We start from the raw sequence: 24504 nt of genomic DNA on the forward strand, positions 1-24504 counted from the left end.
CTTAGAGGGTCAGAAACAGAAAGATGTAGAGGGGTCACACCTGTGGGGAGAAGTGGACAGGTGATCCAAACCTGACCAACTGGGGTGTTCCATCTGCCCCATGCTCAGTACAAAAGCTGAGGGATCAAAGGGTCAACTCTCTTTCTTTGGACATTGGCCATCAAAGATGACTCTGTCTGTTTATCTGCCTTTGATCCTGATCCATGTGTTCGTGACTCCAGAGCTGGAAAACAGTTCCCATCCATCGCCAAGTCCAGTCTGGGACTTCCCCAGTGCCTGCCGGTGACGTGACTGTCATCCTGGGAGCTTGATATGGTTTTGTATATATTGTATCTATTTCATTATTTTCTTCCTTTTTTTTTTTTAGTATTGATTCTTCATTAAAGTAGTTTAGTTCATTCTAAACTTCTGAATCTCCTTATCTCTTCCTCTCCTGTCTTGGGGGGGGTGGGTGCCATCTGTCAGTCTGGTTTTGGTAAATTCAGCAGAAACCATGACACAGTCTTATACTCAGTATCAAAGGCAAGTGACAGGATGCCTCACATGGAAACACTATCCTGCGCTTACCAGTTAAAAAAACACCAAAAAAAACTTTGAACAGTACAAGTGAGTTCTAGCTGCAGCTCCTAAAAATTAGATTAATTCCCATGGACACTGGGATCCCATCACACAGGGTTTTGCTGTTACAGGTAAATCCTGCTTGTAGAAAAATCAACACACATGCACAAGGTTATCATAAATTGGAACCTCTCACTAAAGATTTGAATATATATTGCAATTCTCAAAGGGGAACTGAATCAAGATCCAGGTTTGTAGTTCCAGTTTAGTCTACACTAACTGCATCATGCAGACCACTGTTTAAGAGATGGCCAGTAACAATATGCACTGGGAAGTCTCATACGGAAAGTTAGCCACAAAAAGTGTTTATTTTTAGTATCGTGTACATCTTTACTTCTGACTTGACTCAGATTTAGATGTAGAAGCTCTCAACGAAGAAAGCCGGCGTCTCTTTGCAATCTGCTCCTGCCGTTTCTCCTTGGCTTCCTGAAGAGCAAAGCAGCATGAAATGAGTACTGAGATGCTACACATCAAACACTTCGAAACATCTACAAAGGAACAAACTAGGGAAAAAGCAACTTGAAGGAAGCTACCAGAAAGAATAGATTCCTTAAGTCAATAAAGCAAAATAGAGTTTCCCTCTTTGACAGACCAGAGTAATTCTACAAGTACCCAAACTTGTACAGACCCATGTCTTCAAACAATATGGGCTAGTGTCCCAAATTACAATAAAAATACTAATAGAGTTCACAGCATACTAGAGGTTGATCTACTCTCAGTTTCCACCTGGAAGTCATGCAACACTCAAGTACTGTGCCAAATATTCCAAAAAGCATGGCTTTGGCAGTCACTGCTGTTTTAGGTGCAAGAGCATACTCATCCAAACAAAAAGCTTCTTGCTAAGTTATCTTCATCCAGGTCAAATGCTGGATTTTGTTTCTCCATACAATCACTCAAATGCTTGGGCATCCGAGTTAGTTCGAATGAATTCTAGTTTAAAATTGCTACTGCAAAACTTAACAGGCCGTAAGTGTTCGCTGTTTTGTGAAGCATCAGCTCTCAGTTAAATTAATTGGTCTAGTTAATTTCTACTATTCTAGGACTGGCAAAAATGGATAGAAATGCTCATAAAAACATCTGACCAGCCATGTTTATACTCGCATTCAGGCATTCCTATTCAAAATGAGCTAGGTATAGAGCAGTTTTAAGTGTGTTTTAAGGTTCGTCAGAGCTGTTGATTCTGGGGCATAAGGTATTCCCATATAGCCAAGTTGTAAGGGCAAACTCACCTTCATCCTCTTGGCCAAGAGCTTCGCATATTCTGCTGCTTCCTCCTTGTTCTTTTGAGTGCGCTGCTTCTTCAGAGCAATACGTCTGCGCTTATGTTGCAGAACTCGAGGAGTCACTAGTCGCTGGATCTTAGGAGCCTTGGTCCTGGGTTTCTTGCCTAAAAAAGCGTAACAGATCAGCAGAAGTGGCAGATTATCCAAGAGTAAGTTCCACTTACTATTATGTTAACATTATTTGGTGTCCTACATGTTTTAACAACTCAGAGTACAACCTCTTGACAACTTTTGCAGGAAAAATGATCAACTACGATCAGACGTAACTTTAACAAGATAGTATTAATGCTCATGATTTGCTATGAACAACAAAGTGTAAGTAAAGCATCTCTAACTACCTGCATTTTTGTCGAAATTTCCAGCTTCTCAGCAGGCCTGTCGTAAATAAAGCCCCCCAGTCTTAGAACGTTTAAAGAATATAGAAGCTCATCATCTAGCCTTCAGAAGAAGCCATTATGTTTTCAGTGCTAAAAAGCTCTACAATTCTACATAGGCTTATCCTTTCTGTCCCCTGATCAAACACAAAAGAACCCAAAATTAAAATCTTACACTGCAAGAGACAATTGGGAAGTGAAACTGCACCCTCCCAGGAAAAGCTCATTTCTGAGACTGCCATAAGCAATGTGGGAAGATCTCTATATACTGCTTTTTCCCTCCACCTCGTAAAAATGTTTCAAAAACATTCCACTTCATTTTTAACCATCTTTTATCAACAATTATTTTTGGATTATTTTTAGAACCACTAGTAAGTGTTACTCCAGACTCAAACATTTAAAATCAAACCATGCCAAAGTAGATGGAAAGGGATGAGCGGGGTAATACAAATGGGGCAAGCAAGAAACTCCACTTCTTATCCCTAAGTTACAGCTGACAAAACCTAAAGACCATGACAGTCAGCTGCCGAATCTACTCCTAGTGTGCTTTATTCACTGCAGGAGGCTGGACACCTCTTCGCTGATAATTACACGAAACCAAACAGCTGTAAAACTTGAGTTCTTACCCTCTTTGTTCAGAGGCTTCCTCACAACATACTGGCGAACGTCATCCTCCTTAGACAGGTTGAACAGCTTGCGGATTCTGCTAGCCCTCTTGGGACCAAGACGACGGGGCACAGTTGTGTCTGTCAGCCCAGGAATATCCTTTTCACCTTTGAGAATGCAAGTTTAAATATACCAATTAATCCCACACGTAGCATCTACTAAATATCTACTTTGTTAGTGAATTTCAATGGTAACTTTAAAATGTATAAAAATTCAAGGTAATACTAGATAATCCTTGAGGTTCACCAGCTAATCATACCACCTCCAGCTACACTTTGCTGATTTAATGTGATCGGATTGCTAGCAGCAATATAAGTGTTTCAGTGAGCAGTTTTAAAATGAAAAGAATGTAATGGTCAGAAAGAATTTCAAGACACATTCACACTGTAAAATTGGGACTGCATTTGCATTCTACAGAACTTCTCAGCCACTAGCATGCAGGATCCTTGCAGGTGCCTAGTTCTACCTACTGCTTGCTTCATCCACACTTTTACCTTTTTTCACTATGACCAAGTTCAGAACACTCAAGTTGGCATCAACAATGCAACCGCGAACTGATTTGCGTTTTCTCTCTCCAGTTCTTCTGGGACGATAGCAGGAGTGGCCCTTGCTGAGCAGAAGACGGACACGTCCATGAGTCAGGACACCTTGCTTCATGGGGAAGCCTTGCTTGTCATTGCCACCACTGATCCGGACAACATAGCCCTATGAAAACACAGATATACACTTCTTAGTTGCTCACATATCTCTATCATCTCAAGTAGAAGCAGTAGATGTGACAACATACTGTTCAAAACAATGGGGCACTGCACCCGTGATTCAGAAGTCGCTGTTACTGCTGATGCAGACAACTTCTTTAACCAACACCACTCCAACGGTTCAGGAATTTTACTTAACATATGTGAAAAATGCCTCTGCGTACCAGAATTTATTCTATTTATCTTCAAATAGATATTAAAAAAATTAAACCCCTATGCATTCAAAATTTTGTTTAAGCTACACCAGACTGAATTTTGTCCATTATTGTCTAGCTTTTCTTTAAACCTAACCAAAGCCTGCTATAATCTCCAACTGGAAATCTGCATACAACACAAGAGTGTCTGAAGCAGGAAAATGTGAATAAAAACAAAGACAGAAGTAGAGCTTTTATTGCCCTCCTTGGGGAGATTGCAACAGAAAAGATCAACTTGCCCAAATTCGGTGGAACTGTCCATATTAACACTCAACTATTTCAAGTCCATCCACCAGGCCCAACATGCTTTTCCCCACGCAGTAGCAGCAGCTTAAACACCATGAAGGCAATTTTCAACTTGTTCAAAAAAAGGACTTAGCAGTTTTATGGTGCACATTTGATTTCTCCTGAATACCAAGATGGCACTCAAAGAACAAAAAACCTGCTGCAAAGACCAGTAAAAAATTCTAAACACAAGGCTTTAAAAGAGAAGCTCTTAAATAAATTTAAGTAGCAGATCAGGCTAGCCTCATCACCAAATTCAATATATATAGCAAGAAAAACTTTCAACATACCTGCCAAACGAACACCATACAAACACTCTAGTGTGACAATTGCATACGGGAGAAATCTTGTAATTTAAGCTCCTCAAATCAGCTCTGACACGTCCTTCTACACTTCTTACCTTCCACTCCTCACCAAGAGAATCAGCCGCGACCTCTGTGGCCATGCGTTTCTCATAGAATGTTCTCAGCTTGCGCTCATCATCCACTTCAATGAGTTTCTGGCAGCCAGTGGCTGGGAAAGAGATGTTCAGCTAAGAGGAGAAAAAGAAAATTAAAAAAGAATAAAAAATAGACCTGAGTTAAAACTTCTCATCAGGCATTTTAACAGAAAATTACCGTTTACCTCATGGTTTCACCTCAGCACTTCAAAGCCGAAATTCCCCGTCTGCTGACACGAACGCTTAACTAGCCATTACTTGTCACTACCACACTCAGAGAGCCAGGCAGGTGTGTCCTTGGCCACGCGGGGCTGTATCGCTCGTCCAGTTACACAGAAAACTAGATTTACCATAGTTCGAGCTTGATCACCTTCAAACAGTCCACAACCAAGCAAGCCAAGATGAGCGCAGCAGAAACCCGTTTCACCTGCTTCTGCAAACGCTTCGCAGCACACGTAGTATTAGAAAAACCTCCATAAGCCATCTAAGGGGAGCGGCGCTTGCCGTTGGTGATCACTCGCTTTTCTCAGCCGCCGGTGAAACGCCCAGAGCCTCGCCGACGCCTCCCTCTCGATCACGGCCTGGTGTCGGCACAGGCCCAGCTCTAACCACGCACGGCCCTTCCCTGCACGGCCCCGCTGCCGACAGCCCAGGCCTCACACTCACAAAAAGCCTCCTAAGCCGAGGAACGGCCGCTACCGGAACCCACAGCTCCACGGCCCGGCAGCAGGAGAGGCCCCACTGAGAGACCCAGGTCAGCGCGGCCGCCATGTCGCCCCGCCAGCAATCCGCTCCCATCCGCCCCACTGCGGGGCTCCGGCCCCACCGCCGAGGACCATCGCTCCCCGCTAGAGGCCCCACGCGCCGCGCCGGAGCCATTTATAGAGTGGGAAGCCGCAACCTCCCGAGCGCGGGCCCAGACCCCCCCGCACGGGCCTACCTTCATCCTCGCCGAGCCGCGCTGCCGCAAGAAAAGGCCGCACTTCCGCCCGCAGCCCCCACATACATCCGCCAACTCTCGCGAGAGTGGCACCGCCCGTCCCCCGCGTGACCGGGGCCACCCAATGGCGAGTGGGGCTGCGCCAGCCGAGGGGCGTGGCTGGGCTCTATCTAGCGGCGGTGGCGGTGGCGGCGGAGAGCTCCGCCAGGTGGCGGCCCTTGGAGGCAGGCGGCGGGGTACGCCTCTCGCCGCCTGTGCTGCGGCCCGAGAAAAGAGTTCCTGCGCACAGCTGGCTGCTGCGACTGGCCGGCTGCCGTGGCAGGCATGGGCCGGGGAGAGACTGTTCCTGCTAATTTCGCTCGCATTAAGACAGTGCTGTTTGATTTAAGGGCAGTAGCCTCACATAGAACCGACAGCATCAACGGCCGCCATAGGGGACGCCACCCACACGTGCGGTGCTGGCACCGGTGTGGGGCAGCGGGGGAGGCGGGCTGGCAGGCGTCCCCGCGAGCAGGCAGCCCGGCACCGGCGGACACCCGTGACTCGCCGGGCGGGCGGTAGGGCGGGCCCCAAGGAGGCGAGGCGGTCCGGGGCGGGCGAGGGCCTGCCCGGGCCGGGCGGTGGGAGCGGGCAGCCGCGCCCCGCCCCTCCCCTCCCTTCCCCGCCCCTCCCCTCACACAGGCCTGAGGCGCGGCGGGAGGCGGGCGGCCGTGAGGGCGCCATGGGTGCGTTGCTGTGGTGGGACCAGCTGCGGGCCGGCAGCTCGGAGGTGGACTGGTGCGAGGACAACTACACCATCGTCCCCGCCATCGCTGAGTTCTACAACACGGTGCGTGGCGGCGGCGACTGCTCTCTGGGCAGGGGGGAAACGACCGGCGGCCGTCCCGTTCGGTGGCGGCCCCGGCTGGGGAGGGGCGGGCGGTCCCGGTCCCGGTCCCGGTCCCGGTCCCGGTCCCGGTCCCGCCCGGAGGGTGGTCCCACGGGAGCCCCGGGGGCTGCTGCCGCCTGCCGGGTCCATCTCACACAGGGTTTTCATGGGACTGTAGAATGCCCTTCAGTCGCTGCCTGCTTTTTCCTTCTCCAGTCCCTGGTGCGCCTAAAATTAAAGAAAAATTAGCGGTTTGGTGTCGTAGGTATATAATAGGGAGGTTTAGGAAGGGCTTATGGTAAGGTGTTTTGTAAATAGGGCACAGCAGGCTCCGTCATCACTGGTGATGTGGTAGCCGAGCTCAGAACTTTTGGTGCTGGGTTGCCTGTGTTGGGTACCCGTTTGCACAGGTGTCAGCCACTTGACGGTGTGCAAGACTGTGCTAGATCAAGAAAAAAAACCCCACCTTAATCTTTGGAGGCAAAACTGGGTTTCATCCAGGTAGGTTTGGCGCCAAGAAGGCAAAACTGCCAAGAGCAGTTTGCCTTGAGGTTGCAGGACGAAGTCAACAATGTACCAGGAGGAGAAATCTTTAAGAAAGTAACCGAAGAAAGGAAGGAGAGGGAGGAGGACTAATGTAGTTATTACTTTCTTCCAGTAAGCCATGGTTCACCCTTGAGTCCTCTTGGGCCATCCCACTACCTCTCAGCTGCTGGAGAGAACTTGTGGAAATAGCCCCAGCAACAGAGCCAGACTGCCATGCATCTTGGACAGGGAGCAATGCTCCTTACATCCTGTTGATGTAAAGAATTGCAGTGACAAGTAGCTCCACCAGACTGAGATAATCCATTGGGCTTTCTGGTAGCCTTTCCATGAAAAACGGATGTCCAGGAGAGAACCCTGCAAATGCCCTGACTAATTTCTGTTCTGTAGTGGATGGTGTGTTCACGATTGAGGAGGTGGGGCTTCTGCTTTGCCTCTTTTGTATTTTAAAATGGTCTTTTAGGTTTTTTTTCTCCCAAATTCCATCCTTGACTGAGCTGTCTTTCCCTTTCAAGCTGTGTTTCTTCTGCTAACGTTCAGTGGGAGAAAGAAGGAGGTGTCTGGCTTCACTCACTGGAGTGTGTATCTCGGGGGATGCTGCACATACAGAGCGAGTAATTCCACAGCACGCGGTGTACATTGCTAACCTGTTGTTTTTTCTTGTAGTTTGCTGCCAAAGTTGTCTGGGTGCTGGCTGGTCTGTGCCATTGGAGAACTTGGAGGGTGTAGGGGGGAAACTGTCTGCTTGCTTTGTGTCTGATGTCACTGTGCAAGAACCAAAAACAAAGGGAGGAAAAGGTCAGGATAAACAAGTTTCTTGCAGACAGCAAGTGTGTTTTGGAGCCAGCTATACAGGGGGATGGGTGTCCTCTGGCAGTGCCGAGCTGATTAGCAGTGGTATAGGAGCTTGCAAAATGCTAGGAGCTGCGGGTATGTCTGGATGAATAACTGAGGTTCCAGACAGGTAAACAGAGACACAGCAAAATGTTTGCCCTGAAGCCCGCTGTATTGCAGCAGCTGTGTACAAATCAGTGAGCTGTACACCAAAAGGAAAGATCAAAAGAGGCGGTGTTGAGGGTAGTTGTGTTTAGCTTTTCTTCAGTAGTAACAAGTCATTTTAAGGGTTTGACTTGTGCTAGCAACTTCTGAAAATTAAGACAGTGACTCGCAGTGGATTGATGGGGTTGTGCGACTGTGTCCCCAAAAAGCTAGATGCTCACAAAAGAGTTGGGAAAATTTGCCCCTACTGTAACAGGCACCTTAAGTGGAGTCTAATTTTATTTCTTCTAAGACGATTCAACCCTGACTCAAACCCTCTTGAAGTTTCAGGAAGGACTTTTCAGCAGACCTGAATCTGGCATTTGGGTCTTTAAGCTGTAGATTAAAACCTTGCTAATCCACGTTTTAAACTGTCACAGTTGAGGTCAGAGTTGCAGTTGAGCTCTCACGCTATATTCATGTAAGCACAAAACTGGAACGGCTTATCTGAAATGTATTTTTAAAAATTCATTTATTTATTCTGGTGGGACTCAATCTTCATCTGTTATGCATGAATTTAACTTGATCTAGTTAAAAAGCAAACCAAAGTGCTCAACTCAGGATTAAATCAGTAGGAGAATATCTGTTTAGAGGTTTTGTACAAACTGATCAGACATTTTTTAAAACATACGTGAGCTAGGCTGATGTGATTTTGTCTTCTGAAAGGTCTTTCACTCTTTCAGTAAAGAGGCCATGAAACATTTAGTAACTCGAATTGAAAGAATAGTTACAGGAAACTACCTTTTTCTTTATTTGGGGGGTTTTGGGGTTTGTTTGTTTGTTTGTTTTTTTGTTTCTGAAATGTGTCCTCATGCAGTGTAATCGTCCAGAACATAAACAAATGCCTCCACAAGATCAAAAGAATTTACCTTGTGGAGTAGTATTTACAAAAAAACCTGTTGTTTATGTTCTAAATGCCTGAAAACAGTAACTTTTTTTTCTGTTGCTAGGAAAGTCAAAACTTTGCAGTTCAGTATGTTGCATTCAGGTATGCACGTAATACATATTTCTTGATGAATTTCGTTTTAAAGAGGGAATTGCCTGTGCTGTTATTCCTCTTCTTTTGTTTCCTGGTGACATGGAGATAAATGTTTTAAAAAGCTGTCAAATAGTCTTAAGGGTGTGAGAGAATACTTTCACTCTCTCTACATCATTTTTTATACTGCAGAAGTCTTCTAGTGTATGTGAGTGGCATGCTCATGGATCAGGATATAGAAGATGCAAAGCCTTTGAATTCACTGAGAACTATGTAGTCCATTTTTGCCTTCTCGCAAAGAGGTGGTTCAGTAAGTGTTGCCATGGTGGTTGAAATGCTACAGCATTTAGTAAAAAGTACTTGAGCTTTGGTAGGACTGCAGGAGACATCTTGTGTCAGAACTGTGGCCAGATGTGAGTGAACTTATATGGTTGTGATCTGAGAAACTCTCTGGCATTCCCTCAGTGGCCCATGTCCTATATTCCTTTCATACGATAAAGTAGTTGGAAATTAAAACTAAAGGTCCAGGATTGTATGAAGGCAGAGGATGGACTGTTATTGCCGGGCTACTTACCTTTTCCAGAACTGTAACTTTTAGTTATTGCTTTTTGCAGATCCCAAGGAAATTCTCTGTACTCGTGTTACTGATTTTTTGCACTAATCTTAACTGTATCAGCATTTGAAGTGTGCATGATTATCAAGCCATGCAGGCCAATTGCATATTATGTAAAAAATTGCACATGCAACATACTTTCTGAAACCAGAGTCAAAAGGATAGATGCCTTGCTTGCTTGTAGAGGTTGGTGTTAATAGTTGCAGTGGTCCTCATAGGGAGCCAGGCTGATACCAGAGAGTGAAAACCATCTTGTGAACAACAAAGGCAAAATTTGCCACCTTGGTGCAGTGAAGGATTTCCAGAGGAAGAGTCCTTTTATTCCTACTGAAAATGTGCTTGGTCTATGACACTGTTCACCAGTTGGTACACTCACAAGTTTTTTACATCTGGTATATGAGGCTGGCTTCCTATGTGGCAAAACACACTGTAGGAGCTGGTAACTGGCAAAGGGATTCAACCCTTGCATCAGTTCAGAAGGGGTTCCACCTCAGTCCGGCATGAGGTGGCTCTCTGGCACCTTTCTCTGGTGTGACTGATGGGTGTTGTGGCCTGACTGCAGGGAGCCCTCTGCATTAATAAGTCTTTGCTTGGGTTGTGTGCAGTGTGCTGGGCAGGGTGCTGTTGGCAGAGATTTGCATGCTATTTGCAGCTATAAACTGCATGGGTGATGGCTCTTTCGAAGTATTTTAATGAAATCTAAAAGCCAGGGCTTTGGAAGGAAGCACAGCTTGCCTCTAAGGATGTACCTTTAGCATGAGGGAGACTGTCAGGCATGAAGTAGATGGTGCTGAGAAGCTGCTTCTGTAATTATTGTCATTTTGAATGCCAGCCTAGGAGTATGTTTTGATGAGCCTTGCAAATGTTAAATGAGATGTGTCCATTTTAGTCATTGTAAGCTCGGTTCTCAGGTCATGTTGAGTGGTGGACAGCAGTAGCTGAACGAAGAACTACCGCTTCATATATTGTTCTTGAATCCTTTCTCCACTAGATTTCAATTGTCAGTAAAAGTTTGTAAGCCTCTGCAAAGAAGGGATCTGTCCCAAAGGAGTGTTCTTTTCCCAGAGTTGTTTTCTATGTTTGCTGTAGGGGAATCTTGTTGGGATGATTTTCTCTTGTGCTTGGGCTAGGCAGGGGAACATGGGGAAGCTGAGGCTGTGGAACTCATCCTGTCCCGTTGTGAAGCAGCAGTAGAATTATGTCTCCGTAAGTGCTCAGTTGTAGTGCCATGGCTGGCCCTCAGTGCTGGCAGCTCCTTCGTAGGAGAACCAAGTGTTGACTAAAGTGACAGCTCCTGCTACCTGCCAGGAAGGCGTTTTTAGCCTTAAACTAGAGAATCGTGTTTTGGATTTTTGGTAAGCAAGAGAAAATATGCCTTTGTTCAACTTTTATATATTAAATTAAAAAAAAAAAAACAAACTAGCAATGGTCTGAATTGTCAGCCTGCTTATAACTAGTTTTCCGTCATATTCGGTTGTTTCTGTAATGGAGAACCAAGAGAAAAAATGAAGTCTAAAAGGATTTACCACTTCAGTCTTTCTTTACCATGCACAAAAAGGGTTCTAACTCTTTTAGCTTAGCTTTGTATTTCAGACCTTCCAGACAATAGCTATTGCTCAGTGACTTGACTTCCTTAAAGCTTGACTAACCCTGTCTAGTGCCAGTATTTCTAGTGCTTTATCCATGCTAGGCTTGTTGAGAGGACAGGTCACTTGCCAGGACGTCCTGTTCCTCCACCACTTGCTCATGTAGGCTTCCTGAATTGCAACAGTCTTGAGCGTAGACTCTCAATAAAATTCCTCTGAGAATAGACTTGAAAGGTAATTTAAAGATGTGAGTAGCCACATTTTACGTTGCTTAAACTTTTTATGCTGTTATTAGTTTAATGATATTAAACAAAACAAGTTGATGCTTTGCAAAAACAGCTCAGATTGGCAGAAACTGAGTGCTGTAATTTGTTGAGCTGGGGCTTCACTGGATGACACAGTGTTTTTACAGGTGTCTTAGGCAACCTGTGGATATATTTAAGGTTTGTTTATTTTCTGTCCTTGTGACACTTATTTTTTTCCCCTAGATAAGCAACATCTTGTTTTTTGTTTTACCACCCATATGTATGTGCTTGTTCCGTCAATATGCAACCTGCTTCAACAGTGGAATATATTTAATATGGACCCTGCTAGTTGTGGTTGGTAAGTTGGATAGTCTCTGTTTGCCTGCTCATGCATGAACTGAGAGAGGAAATTGTTTTTTCCTGCTTCTGCTTGATTGTTTTGCAAAACAAAGCAATCCTGACGTCTAAGGAGGAGTTTGCTTGTACTTGCTTGAAGCTGAAGCAGACACAGTTTCTGAAAGGAAAATGCCTTTTGCAGTTTGAGGTTGGTGGGAACTTTGGCCTGAGTTCTGTTCCCTTCCTGTCTTTCCTTTGCATAACTTTTGTTTGTGTCTGGGCTTACGCTACATCAGTGCTGACCCTCCTTCCTCTGTTGCTTAAATGAGAGCTGAAAGTGCCCAGGACAACAACATGATTTGCATTGTAGTGAGAAGGCCCAAAGGCTTACCTGTTTTGTAGATGTAAGATTCTTAAGCTTTTTCAGTCCAAGAGGCACTCAGAACTTTTAAAGGGATAATCGGAGCCCTATAGGGCAGTGCATCACTTTCCATCTGTAAATCTATGTCATGGAGCAGTCCTCAGATGCTGCTCTTCATCTTTGTCTTGCCTATTCTCACACTATTGAGAAAATTGAGAAGCAGCATTTGGCTTTTATTTCTTAATTGGTTTTACGTTTAAATTCACCACTTGATGTTTTTTCACATACATTCTAATAGGAGCCAGCATCTTTAGCTGCTGCTTTTGTAATGTGTTTACTTTGTAATTAATGAGGTGCTGATTTGGATTGCTGCCTTAGGAAAGTTGGCATTTGTTTTCCAGTTTTCCTTTTTTTTTTAACCTTTTCTAGACCAAATGGTATCTACCATTTGCTATGAAGTTCTGAACATGAGCAGTATGTTTTGGTCTATACAGTGCTGCAACTATTCATATTGCCTTTTGATTGATTCTTCTAGGAATTGGATCTGTTTACTTTCATGCCACCCTCAGTTTCTTGGGCCAGATGCTGGATGAGCTGGCTATTCTCTGGGTCCTGATGTGTGCTCTTGCCATGTGGTTCCCTAGGAGATACCTGCCCAGAGTTTTTCGGAATGACAGGTAATCATACAATCATACAGGTACACTTTCATGTTTCTTGAAACTTCTTATGCTAATACCTAAACCTGCATGTAACAGCACTGAGTTATCATCCAACCTTACCACTGACACTGTCACATCCATTTTAGGTAATTGTCCCTATTGAACATGCCTAGAGAAACCTGAATTTTTTTACATTATTGAAATAATCTTAAGATTTCTGTGTTTAGTAATTAAAAGTTTTGAATTAAAAGCAGTTTTTCTTCCTCAAAACCCTTACTCAGGAGCCGATTTAAAGCTGCTGTGGGTGTCCTGTCTGGAGTTACTACCTGCCTTGCCTTCATTAAACCTGCCATCAACAATATCTCACTAATGACTCTAGGTGTTCCCTGCACAGCTTTGCTCATTGCTGAGTTGAAGAGGTGAGTACATTTGTTCTGAATGCAGCATTGCCTTCTGAGATCCGTAGGCCATTGTGTGATGATATGCTAGATCTGGCTTCAGTGCTTGTGATAGCAGATCAGAAATGCTTCTTCCACATGCAGGCGCAGATCTGATATAAACTTGCTCTGCCAGCTCAGATGTTTTTGGCAAGGATTTTTTTTTCCCGATGCCATTATACTAGGTCAGATATTGTCTGTCTTCTTGCGACATACCTCTTGCTGCAACCTGGTCTAACTCAAATTAGTTTGTTTATTATGGAATCAGGGCAAGGGTTTCACTGTATTGAGAGCATTTCTGCTGTATAGTCTGCATAAGGGTGAGGTGATGGCATGATCACAGTCTGTGTACTAGAGGGAATGTGTAGCAAGGCCCAAGCACGCATGGAAGATGTTCCAGCTCTAAAAGTTGAACTGTGAATCTTACACTACTTTGTTTTCTAACATGGATAATATGGTGGAGTCAGACTGACAAAGATAAAGTTAATCCTTAGGTTGTAGAAGATAGCTAGTCAGGCCTTAGAAACTATAAAACCAGGATGCAAATAGAGAAGAACCTGAGACTGATCATAACATTTCACAGAGTCCTACCATGATAGCGATGCTGGCAGCTGTCCAGAGCCTTTTTTTTTTTTTTTTTTCATCTCTTCACATGCTGCAAAAAGGACCAGACGAGTACTAGCATACGAACTTGTCCTTTCCTCTTCTTCTCCAGTGTCTGAGAAGGATTTTACAACTTACGTTGGCTCTTAGATATTGCATATGTAAATGTCCATCAAAAGAAACAAGAGTAGGACCAAATGTCTGCATTCTGACTGCTCCTGTTAGCACAGAGGTTCTCCTTTTTGCTACCTTACCCTATGCTGCTGCTACTTCTCTATACAGTGGAAGCCTCTGCTAACAATGTTTTGTAAAGGCGTTCATGAGCCTTTTCTTATTAGACATCCTGCTGAGCAGCGTTTATTTCTCTGGTCAAAGAAACTCAGGAAACAGCACACAAGTTATTTGTAGGTAAAGAAGTTGAATAATGTTGGTGAAGGTGTCTCATTTTGATGAAAGCACTGAAGAACTACTGACAGGGAAAATGGAGATCTGTTTGTGGCACTGAATAATTTAAGTGAACTCTCTACATATCAGTTTTCCAGGCATGAGCTTCTGAGAAACTTAAAAAGATGAATAGTTAGTGTTTCATAAGTTTGAATACTGTTGCGTCAAATCTAGGAATTGATATGCCTACAGATACTTGCTTTTTAAAACTCCTTCTGAAAGTTCGTATCTTATTAAATGTGTAGAGTTTCCCTGTCTGTTTTTTGAGAGAGAATTAAGGACACAGATAAACCTTTTTTTGAATTGGTGATTAAAAGGGACCTAAAGTGACATATGGCCCTCTTAATTACACATTGGGATGAGATACATTCTTGTAATGAGATATATTCTTGTAAGCTGAGAGGAGAGGAGCCATCTCATCCCTTTTTGCAGAAGAAAAAATAATCTAAGCATTATTTAAAAGGCCTGCAATTCTCCAATTCTCTTATTGCCACAGTCAGTAGGGGCTACGCATCCAAGTCCTGGCAGTCTGCAGCGGAAATGTATCTGTGAAACAGGTATTTGGGGAAGGAAGGAGAAAAACTTCCAGAGTAATTTCTTACCTTCTGTGCTGAAGTTTGTGATGTGTTAGACCAAAACTCCCTGTTGTTATTCCTGTTCTAGCCTGGTGTCAGTCTTGTACAGAATTCTGGTAAATCAGAACTACTGTGTTTTCAAAGGAGAATTTTCTGCCTCATTTGTCCTTGATGAGGAGATAATATTGTCACAAAAGAGTATTATGTTCTTAAATGCAAAGCTGGTAAGGTGGAGTCAAACTGGGACAGCTAGGAAGTATCGTGTTTGGGAGATGATCAAAAAAGCAAAAGGCAGTTAAGTGCATACTTGTCCTTGAAAGACAAATAAATTGTAAAACTTTATTCTCATTTTTGTCCAAACATATCCCTTCTTGTGCTTTATTTAAAAAAAAAAAAAAAAGCTCTCCTAGGGAATCGCATCGGGGAGAAAAAGGATGTGGATTCTTTGGTTTGCTAGGCCAAGCCAAGTAACCATTGATTATAATGTCATCAAATTAGTATGATTTAGTGAGTCATCATCAGGCATGTAACTACCTCCATGTGCAGATAGATGCTAGAATATTGTTGCTCAGCTGACATCCAAGCCTTGAGCACTGAAAGTTTACCCTAGCTTCATGTCTGTCTGTTCATATTTGAGTCTCCTACTAGAAATCTGGCTGTGGGGAAGCTCTGCTTCATTGTCACAGGTTGCTCACAGTTCCCTTATTCCCTTGATTAAAAGGTTAAGCTAGTTAAAAGTTTAAAATGTTCCTTAGGGTAAAAAGGGAGATACCTGTGTGAAAATTAATCAAGCAGTTAATCGATACCCAGCAACTTGCACTGTTTTGAAGAAAAGCTAGTATGTTTTGTTGGGGGTGCCATGGCATTGGAAGGTAAAGCTGCTGGAAGTATGTACCAGCCCAGTCTTTCGGATAGCAAACAGCTGGGGCACACCAGTGTTTGCAGAACCTCTGGTATTTAAATAACTGCTGTTTGTGTTAAACCAAGAGCACAGTGCACTGTATAGGCAAAAGGTACAAATGGAAATGCAAGCTTTGTGGAGTCCAGTTTCTTTCAGAATAGGGTAGAGTAGGAGAATGTCACAGATCTGCACACAGCAGTGTGAACAGCTCTTCTACGCCCTCAGCTGACAGGTTCTGTTTCAGTGGTGGTTTAAACAATCAGTATCTGTGTCTGTTGAGAAATAAAAGAAATGGCTTGCATCCATGTCTCTTGCTAGTGTCCACATGGTATTTGTGTTACATCTCCTCGTGGTAAAAGCAGTGGCAGGTAGGAGGCTTTGCAGTCCCCTGTCTCCTCAGCAAGTGTGTCTTCAACCCATCTGAAGGACAGTCACTGCAGGAACTGGAGACTGTGGTGGTGATCACAGAAAACCCGTGAGTAATGCACAGATCAGCAGGTGCTGTCCTTGTTGTGCTTGACTTTTTCTGCCTTAGACTAGTCTTTTGCGCTATACCTTGCAGCATCTAGTCTTAAATTTATAAAAATAAATTGCAATAACTGATGGTGCTACTGAGCAAACTTGTTATTACAATCTGTACCATTTCTACGTCTGGTCTTGTGTTGGGAAAGTTTCTTCAAGTAAGCTTTACATTTTCGTTTGCGGCCTTGAATTCTTTGAACCATGCAGGTTAATTGCGTTCTCCTCTTGGTGCTCAAACTAGTCAAATATTGACAGACAGGGTCACTGACTAAAGGAGCTGGATGTTTGAGGCCAAGCCTCTTACCTTAAATAGGATGCAGTTGCACATGTTTGTCCTTCAGATAAGTTGAAGAAAGCCTCCATGTTCTCAATACACACACCCTTTCCTCTGTCACAATGCACAAGTACCCATTGCAGCAGTCTAGTTTTACCTGTCAAATATACAAAATTGATCCATGCATGTATCTGCTTAGGTACATTGTTTAGCGAACAGTTATGTGACTCACTGAAAACTGTAAATGTGCCTTAGCATTAATGGGAGAGAATTAAGCCCAGTATGCTTAACACAGTGGTGTTTTTTCAGCAACAGCAGTTTTCCCTCTTCTTTTATGAAGGGGTCCGTGCTGTCTTAGCATTTGGTAGAAGCACCAAAATGAGGAGGATTTACCAGTATAGTTTTACTGATAAAACTGTGCCAAATCTTGGATGTATTTCTTACTGGGTTGTCTCATAAAAGCATGTAAGGAAGAATTCATGTGGTTGTGTTCTGGAGCTTGATAGACCACTCAAAAATCCCCTTACCCTTTCTTTTCTTTGTGTTCCTTGTAGCCTTTTTAAACATAAAGACACTATTTGGGAGAAACAAGCCTTTTTTTACAGTAGGCGGCACAGACTATCTTGAAGTCATCTTGGGCAAGCCCTGTCTCCTCTAACTGTGACTTGGTGGTTTGTCAAATAGATCTGAGGATTCAGGCCTCAGAAAAAAGCATTTTGCTTTATAAGTTATGTGGAATATTAATTTTTGTGGCAGTCATGTAGGTGTTTTTGTTATGAAAACAACTATTGTGGTATCTTTCTTGTGGAGATGACAGTTTAGCCAGTAGTTAAAGCACTTTTTTGAATAATAAAGATAGGTGTGATGATTTTGAATACCACATTATTTATAAGTGGCTTAGAAAAGAAATGCCAGATCCTAAAACCAACTTGTCCAAAGGACACTGGAAAAATCCCCTGTCAACAAGATTAGGCAGTTGGTACCTTTTCTGTCATTAATCCCGTAGCTGTAAAGATGCCTTCTGCTCAGCCTTAGGAGTTTCTTAATCCCAAATGCCTGTTAAAATGTCAACTGAAATAGCATTTCAAGAGTGAAAAAAGAATCCTACAGGGGAAACTGTACTGATTCTTTAACTTGCAATACACCAGAGCCAGGTATATTGCTGCTCCTCCAGTACATTCAGAAAAGTGTTCCTGGACAGAGTACTCTCTGTATGTTTTTATTTTTTCTTAATGTTTAGTGAGGCTCCCTTAGCAAAGCTCCGGTACCAGTGGCAGTTCTACTTTTCCACCACAGAGAGGCAGAAGTTGTTCTCAGTCCCTGTTCTCCAACTGAGTAGATGGAGATCATCTCACACACACAGGAGGTTTAGTTATGAATTTTAGCTTGGGGACAGAGCTGGCTTTACTACTTCACTGACAGTGAATGCAGGGTGGCCTGTGGCTTGTAGGCTGTGTGTGACAATGGAGAGAGCGGTAAATACCCAGAGCCCAAAAAGCATGCTTTACAAGACAGCACAAGCATCCACATCTCTGGGTAGAGGCTCCTACCTTAAAAGTTCTCTGGAACTGTTACTCTGTACAGTACAAACTTGTAGGGGGAAAAATCAACTAACCAATTAAAAAAAAAGCAGCTCATCCAGTTCTTATTTTTACAAATGTTTATATAGTGACAAATACAAACAAATCTGAGCACTTGCTGTGTGGCTGGTTGTTAACAGACAGTGTGTGTAACTCATCACTAGTTGTCCTAGGTACCCCTCCCTAGATATGGGAATGCTTTGAAGTTTGCCCACTAGTATTTAAGACAATACCCAAAACACAGCCACTGATTAAAAGATGTGTTTTGTCACCTCACCACTGTCTTGCATCAGTCATATTTACTGTAAGTAAAGTTCCTCTGTTAAGGACATTTATGGTGGAACCATTTTAAAGATGTGTCCCTGGCCCTATGAGTCCTACCCTAAAATATGTACATCCAAAAAGCATTAAGCTGCCATTAGAAAGCAAATTTTGTTTTGTTTTAATAAGTTCTTTGTGTTTTTCTCCTCAGGTGTGAAAACCTGCGTGTGTACAAACTGGGTCTCTTTTCAGGTCTTTGGTGGATGCTAGCGCTTTTCTGCTGGATCAGTGACAAAGCGTTTTGTGAGATCTGGTCCTCATTTAACTTCCCCTATTTGCACTGTGTTTGGTAAGTCTTATGTATAAACTCCACAGTTTCATTTAAATGTGATATGTCCTCACCACATTACCCTTCTGTGCTGCCTGGTGGGTGTTTCTGGTTAGTGCTAGTTAGAATTACTGGTAACATTATAAGCCTGGAGCAAGTCTAACACTGTCCAAGGTGGCGGATCTGGGAGTCTCTTTGGCCTGATGAGATTCTTCAGATGCTAAGTTCATTACTTGTAACTGAATTCCTTGCCCTGCTGGTTACTACAAATCCCACAGCAGTGCTGAACTGAAGCAGTGACTGTGAAAGCTTAAACTTCCACTGTTGACAACTGAGTGAAGTGGGGGAGCAGTGAAGGGCTTTGATGCCTGTTCTTTTTTACTACCCAGCAAATTGTGCTTTCTTATTCAAGGTGCCATATCTCAGTGTTTCTACACAAATCTCTCAGGTGCAGGGAGGCCAAAAAGCTATAGCCAGATTAGACTAAGGAAAAGCTAGGGTTTTGTAGTTTTCCTTAGTCTCTGTATTCTTTGCTTGCATTTAAAGGGCAGGCAGCAACCCTATGGGGGACTCGGAGGAAGAAGGTGAAGGACAGACTGATTTTAAAGCACGGTGATATATTTGATTGCTTTACTGAAGTTATGTTACTGATTTTTTTTCTCTTTTTTTTGGGTCTATTTTCAGGCACATTTTGATTTGCCTTGCGGCTTACCTGGGCTGTGTCTGCTTTGCTTACTTCGATGCTGCCTCTGAGATCCCTGAGCAGGGCCCTGTCATAAAGTTCTGGCCTAGTGAAAGATGGGCGTTCATTGGGGTTCCCTATGTCACCCTCCTCTGCGCACACAAGAAATCACCTGTGAAGGTCACATGAAGTTGGCCGTGCAATGGGGATGGAGTTTCAACTTACATTCCAGTACAGACAGTATTTATGTAATGATAAATGAATACGGTTGTATTTTATCTTCTTCCTAAGATATGCAGCACTTCAGGTGTCGTAGAAAGAGGAGGCAAGTGTGTTCTTTCCCCTCTGTGGAGAGGAAGCAGGAAGGTGGAGGCTCTAGAACTCTAAAGTAACTGCTACTTTCGTTGGTTGGCTCTGTTTTGCACTGTTTTTTCAATGTAGCATTTCTCTTGATAAAAGCTCTTTCCAAATACCAGGGTCAAGGAATGATGTTCCTGCAGCCAGTCACCTCTGGTGCTTGATTCACTTCTTTTGTGACTTCTGGCTTAAGGCCTTCTTTGCGAAAAAAGCCAGTCCAAGATGCCTGCATGCCATCTTGTGCCCTCAGCTCTGGTTTTGGTATGGTTGCACATGGCCACAAGAGTGTGCTCGAAGCACATGCTCCTCCCAGCCTGGGGTGTAACACGGGGAGCCCAGCTGTGCATCAGGTTGAACCACAGAGTATGTGGTTGCTTCCCCAAGTACAACAGGAGACTGGTGCAAAGTATTTACAACTGGGTAATGGGATCGGTGCAGTTAGGCAGTGTCAATGCAAGGATAACTGTCAGAAGATTCACTCCCTAAAACTAAATAGGAGTTCAAAGGTTTTTTGAACTTTTTTAGTATTTCCACTGACCTGTGGACATTTGTATGCTGCGTATTTCCCTCTTACAGAAACTTCACAGAAATCCCTCTCTACCTCTGCAGACATGTTTTGTCTTCAATTTGGTGTTGAATCTCACATAGAAGTGTGTACATTAACTTCAATAAGAGCTCAGTTCAGTATGGATTGACAGTGTTATTAAACTATAAAAACTCATAGGTGCCTAGCTGTATGTCAAATTTGAGAGTTAACTTATAATCAATGCATTGCAAAGTGACATGAACAATAGTCCAGTGCTCTGCTAGTTATACTGGGGAAAAAAGTAGATAGCCACTTAAAAACCAAGCTGAAGGCTTAATTTCAGTGAGCAGTGAAATGTGACATTGAGTCTTGCGTTCTTACAAAAGAATAGTAGATTCAAATTTTCTGTTAGTTTTCAGCCTGTTTTGTAAAGCTAAGTTTTAAGGTTTTACTTTGAGTTTGAGGTTCAGGAATGGCTGTGGTTCTTGCAAGCAATTTATGCTACATCTGTTTAAAAAATGATGCAAAGTGCAGGCATTTTTTTCAAATATTAGCATTGTACCTGCTAATAGCTGCAGTCTTGAAGAAAATAAGGTCTGCTTACATTCCACCTAATATCACCACTGTAAGTGGGTTAAGGCTTTGGATGGGTTAAGGCTTTTATTAATAAAAGTGATATTACCTTTTAGAATATTAGAACAGGAAATAGCATTTCCTGTGTGCTTTGCTGAGAAGTCTCATGTTGTACTTGTTTTTTATCAATATGAAAATGTACTCTGTACAGTATCATCTTTGGGAAAGTGGCTTTTAACAAGAAATTCGGGGTGATAACTTTCAAGCATTGTAAAACATTTCAGATAACTTTTGTGTTCAAATTTATGTTTAGAAAACAAGAGCTAAAGTGTATGTTGTTACACTTAAAGCAAAGTTGTTAGTGGGAGATAGGACTGTCTTCTTGAGAACTTCAAAGCTGATAAGTAGCCTACTGCCAGATTGACTGACAGATCATAAAAGCAGCAAAATCTGTCTAGGGAACAATGCAGATTTATACCACTTGCAAGTAGATTTGTCTGAGAAATGTGTTTTTTGGACACGCGGTCATATAATTTTTGTATGAAACTTGTTTGTAAAAATTCACACAGTAATGTTTGTTACTCCTGAAAACACGGCTGCTTTTTCCTTTTCCTTCCTCTCTTCCTAATTATGAAACGCTCAGTTTCAAAAACTTCTCAGGTATTAAAAGTCGTATGATTAGATCCTTTTACAGACAAGCTTGCTGGCTGGAACCCAGCTAAGTTTGCTGATGCCTGACATGGTCCTACTTTGAGTAAGACTTTTCTATATTGTTCACTAAATTATTGTGTTACAGTAAATAAGTTATTTTCAGTATTGATGGGGAAACTAATAACTGCAGACATAATGTACTATTCAAAATGACTTGAGCCTTTCTACTGAATATTTTGTTTGAAAGCAACTCTGACTTAAAAGGCTCTAATCAACCTGCTGTCAGCTGCTGTCTTCTGCTCTGCAGAGTCTGACTGCTCACAAAGAAGTAATTTTATAATTTAAAAAATGGCACTAGTGCATTCAGCTGTTGCAGAGGTGAGTGAATGCAAGTACAGGCTGAAAATCATCTCCTGTATTTTTATGAAGTAACCTCTAGCCTTTGTACTCTTCATAGGACATTCTGTGAACAAAAATCACTATCTGATATTCAAAGCTCCATTGTAGAACTGGTTGGGAGTGTTGCACTGTGACAGCAGCCCACCACTTTTAAATGTAGCTACTGCACTTTACATTAAATTAATACTAACATATATGTTCTGACAAAAGCTACATTTATTTCAAAAAAGAAAAAAACATGCAGTTTTTACCAGATTCACAGCTTTACAGATTGCACTTTGGACTAAGGCTCCAGTTCACAATAAGATTTGTACCCAAAGAAGTATGTGGTTGGCATACAGAGGGGTTTGTGCACTGCCTTCCCTGATCACACAGATGAATAGACATGTGCACAAGTAGCGTAATGTGTTGGAGTATAAATTGATGTATATGCACCCTCAGGTTTTAAAGCCCCAAAATGCTTTCTTCCCTTGCTGGCAGGAAGTGAGTGGGTTCCTAGTCCTTAGTTTCAATTGGTATTGTAGTTTAATTAGTGGGATGCAGTACTGCGTCGAGTGTAATTTAGGTCCTGTACATTGCCATATGATAAATGTCATTCCTTGAATGTTAAACTTTAGGTTATTTAAGAAAGGATGTTTAGCTCTCAGTGATGGCAAACACTTGCCCAATTCACAGTCACTAAAAACTCAATAAATAGTATGTAAGGAGTGGTGTTGGGGTTTTTTTTCCATCTCCATTGAAGTGTGTATTCTGAATGTTTGTGGAAAGCATGTAATACTTTGCAACATTAAATTACATTCAGAATAAATATCGTTTGCCTTTTCCTACATCATGTTTGTGGAGAAGAATGTGGAATATGGTATAATGCCCTGAAGTATAGTAAGGGTAGCTTCTCCCTTGCACAGGTAATAGCAGTTCTGACTCTTAGAAGAGGAGTGAGACTGCATTACATAGAAAATCATTTATTAATGAAATAGATACTACTTTGCTGAGCAAACATTTTTTGCAAGTAGAGCAAATACTTGGAAAACTGCAAGCCCATGAATCAACAGGGGCAAGTAGCAAGAAATGGCTAAAAATGAGTGGCCTGTATTTCCACAAATCCAGAAAACTGGGTCGGAGCGAGTACATCTGGGAGAACAAAGTGTGAATCTTCAGTATTCATTACCCAAGACTGTGCTCCCAACTTACAGAGGGAGCTTACCTTGCAGCTGCCACTCCCCTCCTGCTTCCCTTTTACCACAGTTCCTCTCGCCCCACCTAAAAGACCTTCTTTGAGACATTTGCAGATCCCCGTAAGCCAATGTGACCAGGCTTGAAAGCACTGTTGTGTGAAAGCATAGCTATAATTCAAGAATGTTGCTCACTCAAGACTTAATGTCTGTAGTTGGCAAGATGTCAAAAACAGCTGGTGGATTGGCTCATATAGCATTCTGTCACTCAGGCTGCTCCATCTGGAGGTTGTTGACAGTGTTTCCCATGGAAAAAAGGGGAACATCATTTTACCACTGAATTTCTCTTATAACTTGAGGAATCCTGGCTTATTTTGACCAAATCTTGACAGAGGCAAGAGCTTTAAAGCTAATTTCCTACAAGCTGCACAAGATGGATGGTCAGGTAGAGAAGCCAGGCCTCCGAGACAAGCTGTGTCAAGAACCTTGTTAAAACTATTAATAGAGAACCTACCCTAGAAAGAAACCAAAGCAATGTTCAAGTTCTGCATGGGCTTTGATTGTGGTTTGTACCAGCTGCAACATAAGGAGCCAGTTACACATGGAAGGAGTTTCAGAGGCTTCTATTCCAGGGCTGGAGGAATTACTTCACTGTAACACACACAAACCTGCCTTTTTCTCCAAACTTACCGAGGCAGTTAGAAATCTTGTATCACCGTTCACCTGGCTGTTAGTTAAACACAGTGCAAGCTAAGAAAGACTGAAGTTTGAAGGAGGTAACTTCTGTGCCCCCAAACTCGAGAACCATAAAAAAACTGTTTGTAAACTCGCAGCATACAATGAGGAGATGAGTAGGAGTTTTTCAAGAGCAGGTTGTGTCTACCTAATTCATTGTTTTCTTCTATGATAGGGTATTTGCTGTCCCCGTGGCTATGGAATAAACAGTGTACTGTAAGATTTTGACACGGATAAGATTTCTAGCACTGTCTGACAGGACATCATTATGAAAGTGCTAGAAAACCTGAGTTTGACAAAAGTTCTGTGGATTAGCGTGAAATTGTTTGGATAGCTGCTTCTGAGCTGTTCTAGGTAGTCCATTATAAAACCAGAAAAAGGTACCAAGTGGAGTTCAGCAGGGGAGTCTCTCCTGGGTCACCTTCTGTTTATTTGCTCAGCAGTGCCCATGTGGAAGGTATTGATAAATTAAAGTCTGGGAAGGTTGACGAATACCTTGAAAAACAGGTGTAAAATCCGAAGGTAGGTTGCTGAATTGTAGAAAATAGAACAAAATTGATTAAGAGCAAGGTATTACACAGGCATAGGCATCATTGACAGCACTGAATGCGGAATTACTAGTAAAGGAGCAGTTCTTTGTACAGGAAACTGAAGGGCTAGTGTGGATCAGGAGCCAAGCATAATATGATAAGGCATCACCAT

The 24504-nt window shown here is 42.7% G+C and overlaps 2 protein-coding genes across 3 annotated transcripts; one reads left to right on the forward strand and one right to left on the reverse strand.

Annotated features, from left to right (window-relative positions):
• Nucleotides 1–734: 734 nt before the first annotated feature.
• Nucleotides 735–5631, reverse strand: RPS6 (ribosomal protein S6). Of its 2 annotated transcripts, none has more exons than XM_074165763.1 (6): nt 5558–5631; nt 4579–4710; nt 3436–3646; nt 2902–3048; nt 1848–2005; nt 735–1044 (listed from the first exon to the last, which is right to left on the reverse strand). In XM_074165763.1, exons 1-6 carry the CDS (start codon nt 5561–5563, stop codon nt 949–951), a joined length of 750 nt encoding a protein of 249 aa, XP_074021864.1. In that variant the 5' UTR covers nt 5564–5631; the 3' UTR covers nt 735–948. The 2 variants fall into 2 exon arrangements, with proteins under 2 accessions (XP_074021864.1, XP_074021865.1); XM_074165764.1 differs by lacking the exon at nt 5558–5631 and adding an exon at nt 4803–5329 and having other exon boundaries at nt 741–1044.
• A 607-nt stretch (nt 5632–6238) lies between these two features.
• On the forward strand, nt 6239–22695 carry ACER2 (alkaline ceramidase 2). Its single transcript, XM_074166538.1, has 6 exons — nt 6239–6386; nt 11670–11784; nt 12659–12800; nt 13064–13201; nt 18591–18728; nt 19392–22695. The coding sequence occupies exons 1-6, from the start codon at nt 6279–6281 to the stop codon at nt 19576–19578; spliced, it is 828 nt and encodes a 275-aa protein (XP_074022639.1). The 5' UTR covers nt 6239–6278; the 3' UTR covers nt 19579–22695.
• Nucleotides 22696–24504: the final 1809 nt, after the last annotated feature.

Source organism: Numenius arquata, chromosome Z, assembly GCF_964106895.1.
Source record: "Numenius arquata chromosome Z, bNumArq3.hap1.1, whole genome shotgun sequence".
In the NCBI taxonomy this organism is placed as follows: Eukaryota; Metazoa; Chordata; class Aves; order Charadriiformes; family Scolopacidae; genus Numenius; species Numenius arquata.

Excerpts from the sequence above, each read along its gene's own strand:
- RPS6 (XM_074165763.1), bottom strand. Across the intron at positions 3,647-4,578 it reads CTCTTGGTGAGGAGTGGAAG|GGCTATGTTGTCCGGATCAG; the intron begins GTAAGAAGTGTA and ends GTGTTTTCATAG. Across the intron at positions 2,006-2,901 it reads GAAGCCTCTGAACAAAGAGG|GCAAGAAACCCAGGACCAAG; the intron begins GTAAGAACTCAA and ends ACGCTTTTTTAG.
- ACER2 (XM_074166538.1), top strand. The coding sequence starts at position 6,279 with ATGGGTGCGTTGCTGTGGTGGGACCAGCTGCGGGCCGGCAGCTCGGAG. Across the intron at positions 6,387-11,669 it reads TCGCTGAGTTCTACAACACG|ATAAGCAACATCTTGTTTTT; the intron begins GTGCGTGGCGGC and ends TTTTTCCCCTAG. Across the intron at positions 18,729-19,391 it reads CCCTATTTGCACTGTGTTTG|GCACATTTTGATTTGCCTTG; the intron begins GTAAGTCTTATG and ends GTCTATTTTCAG.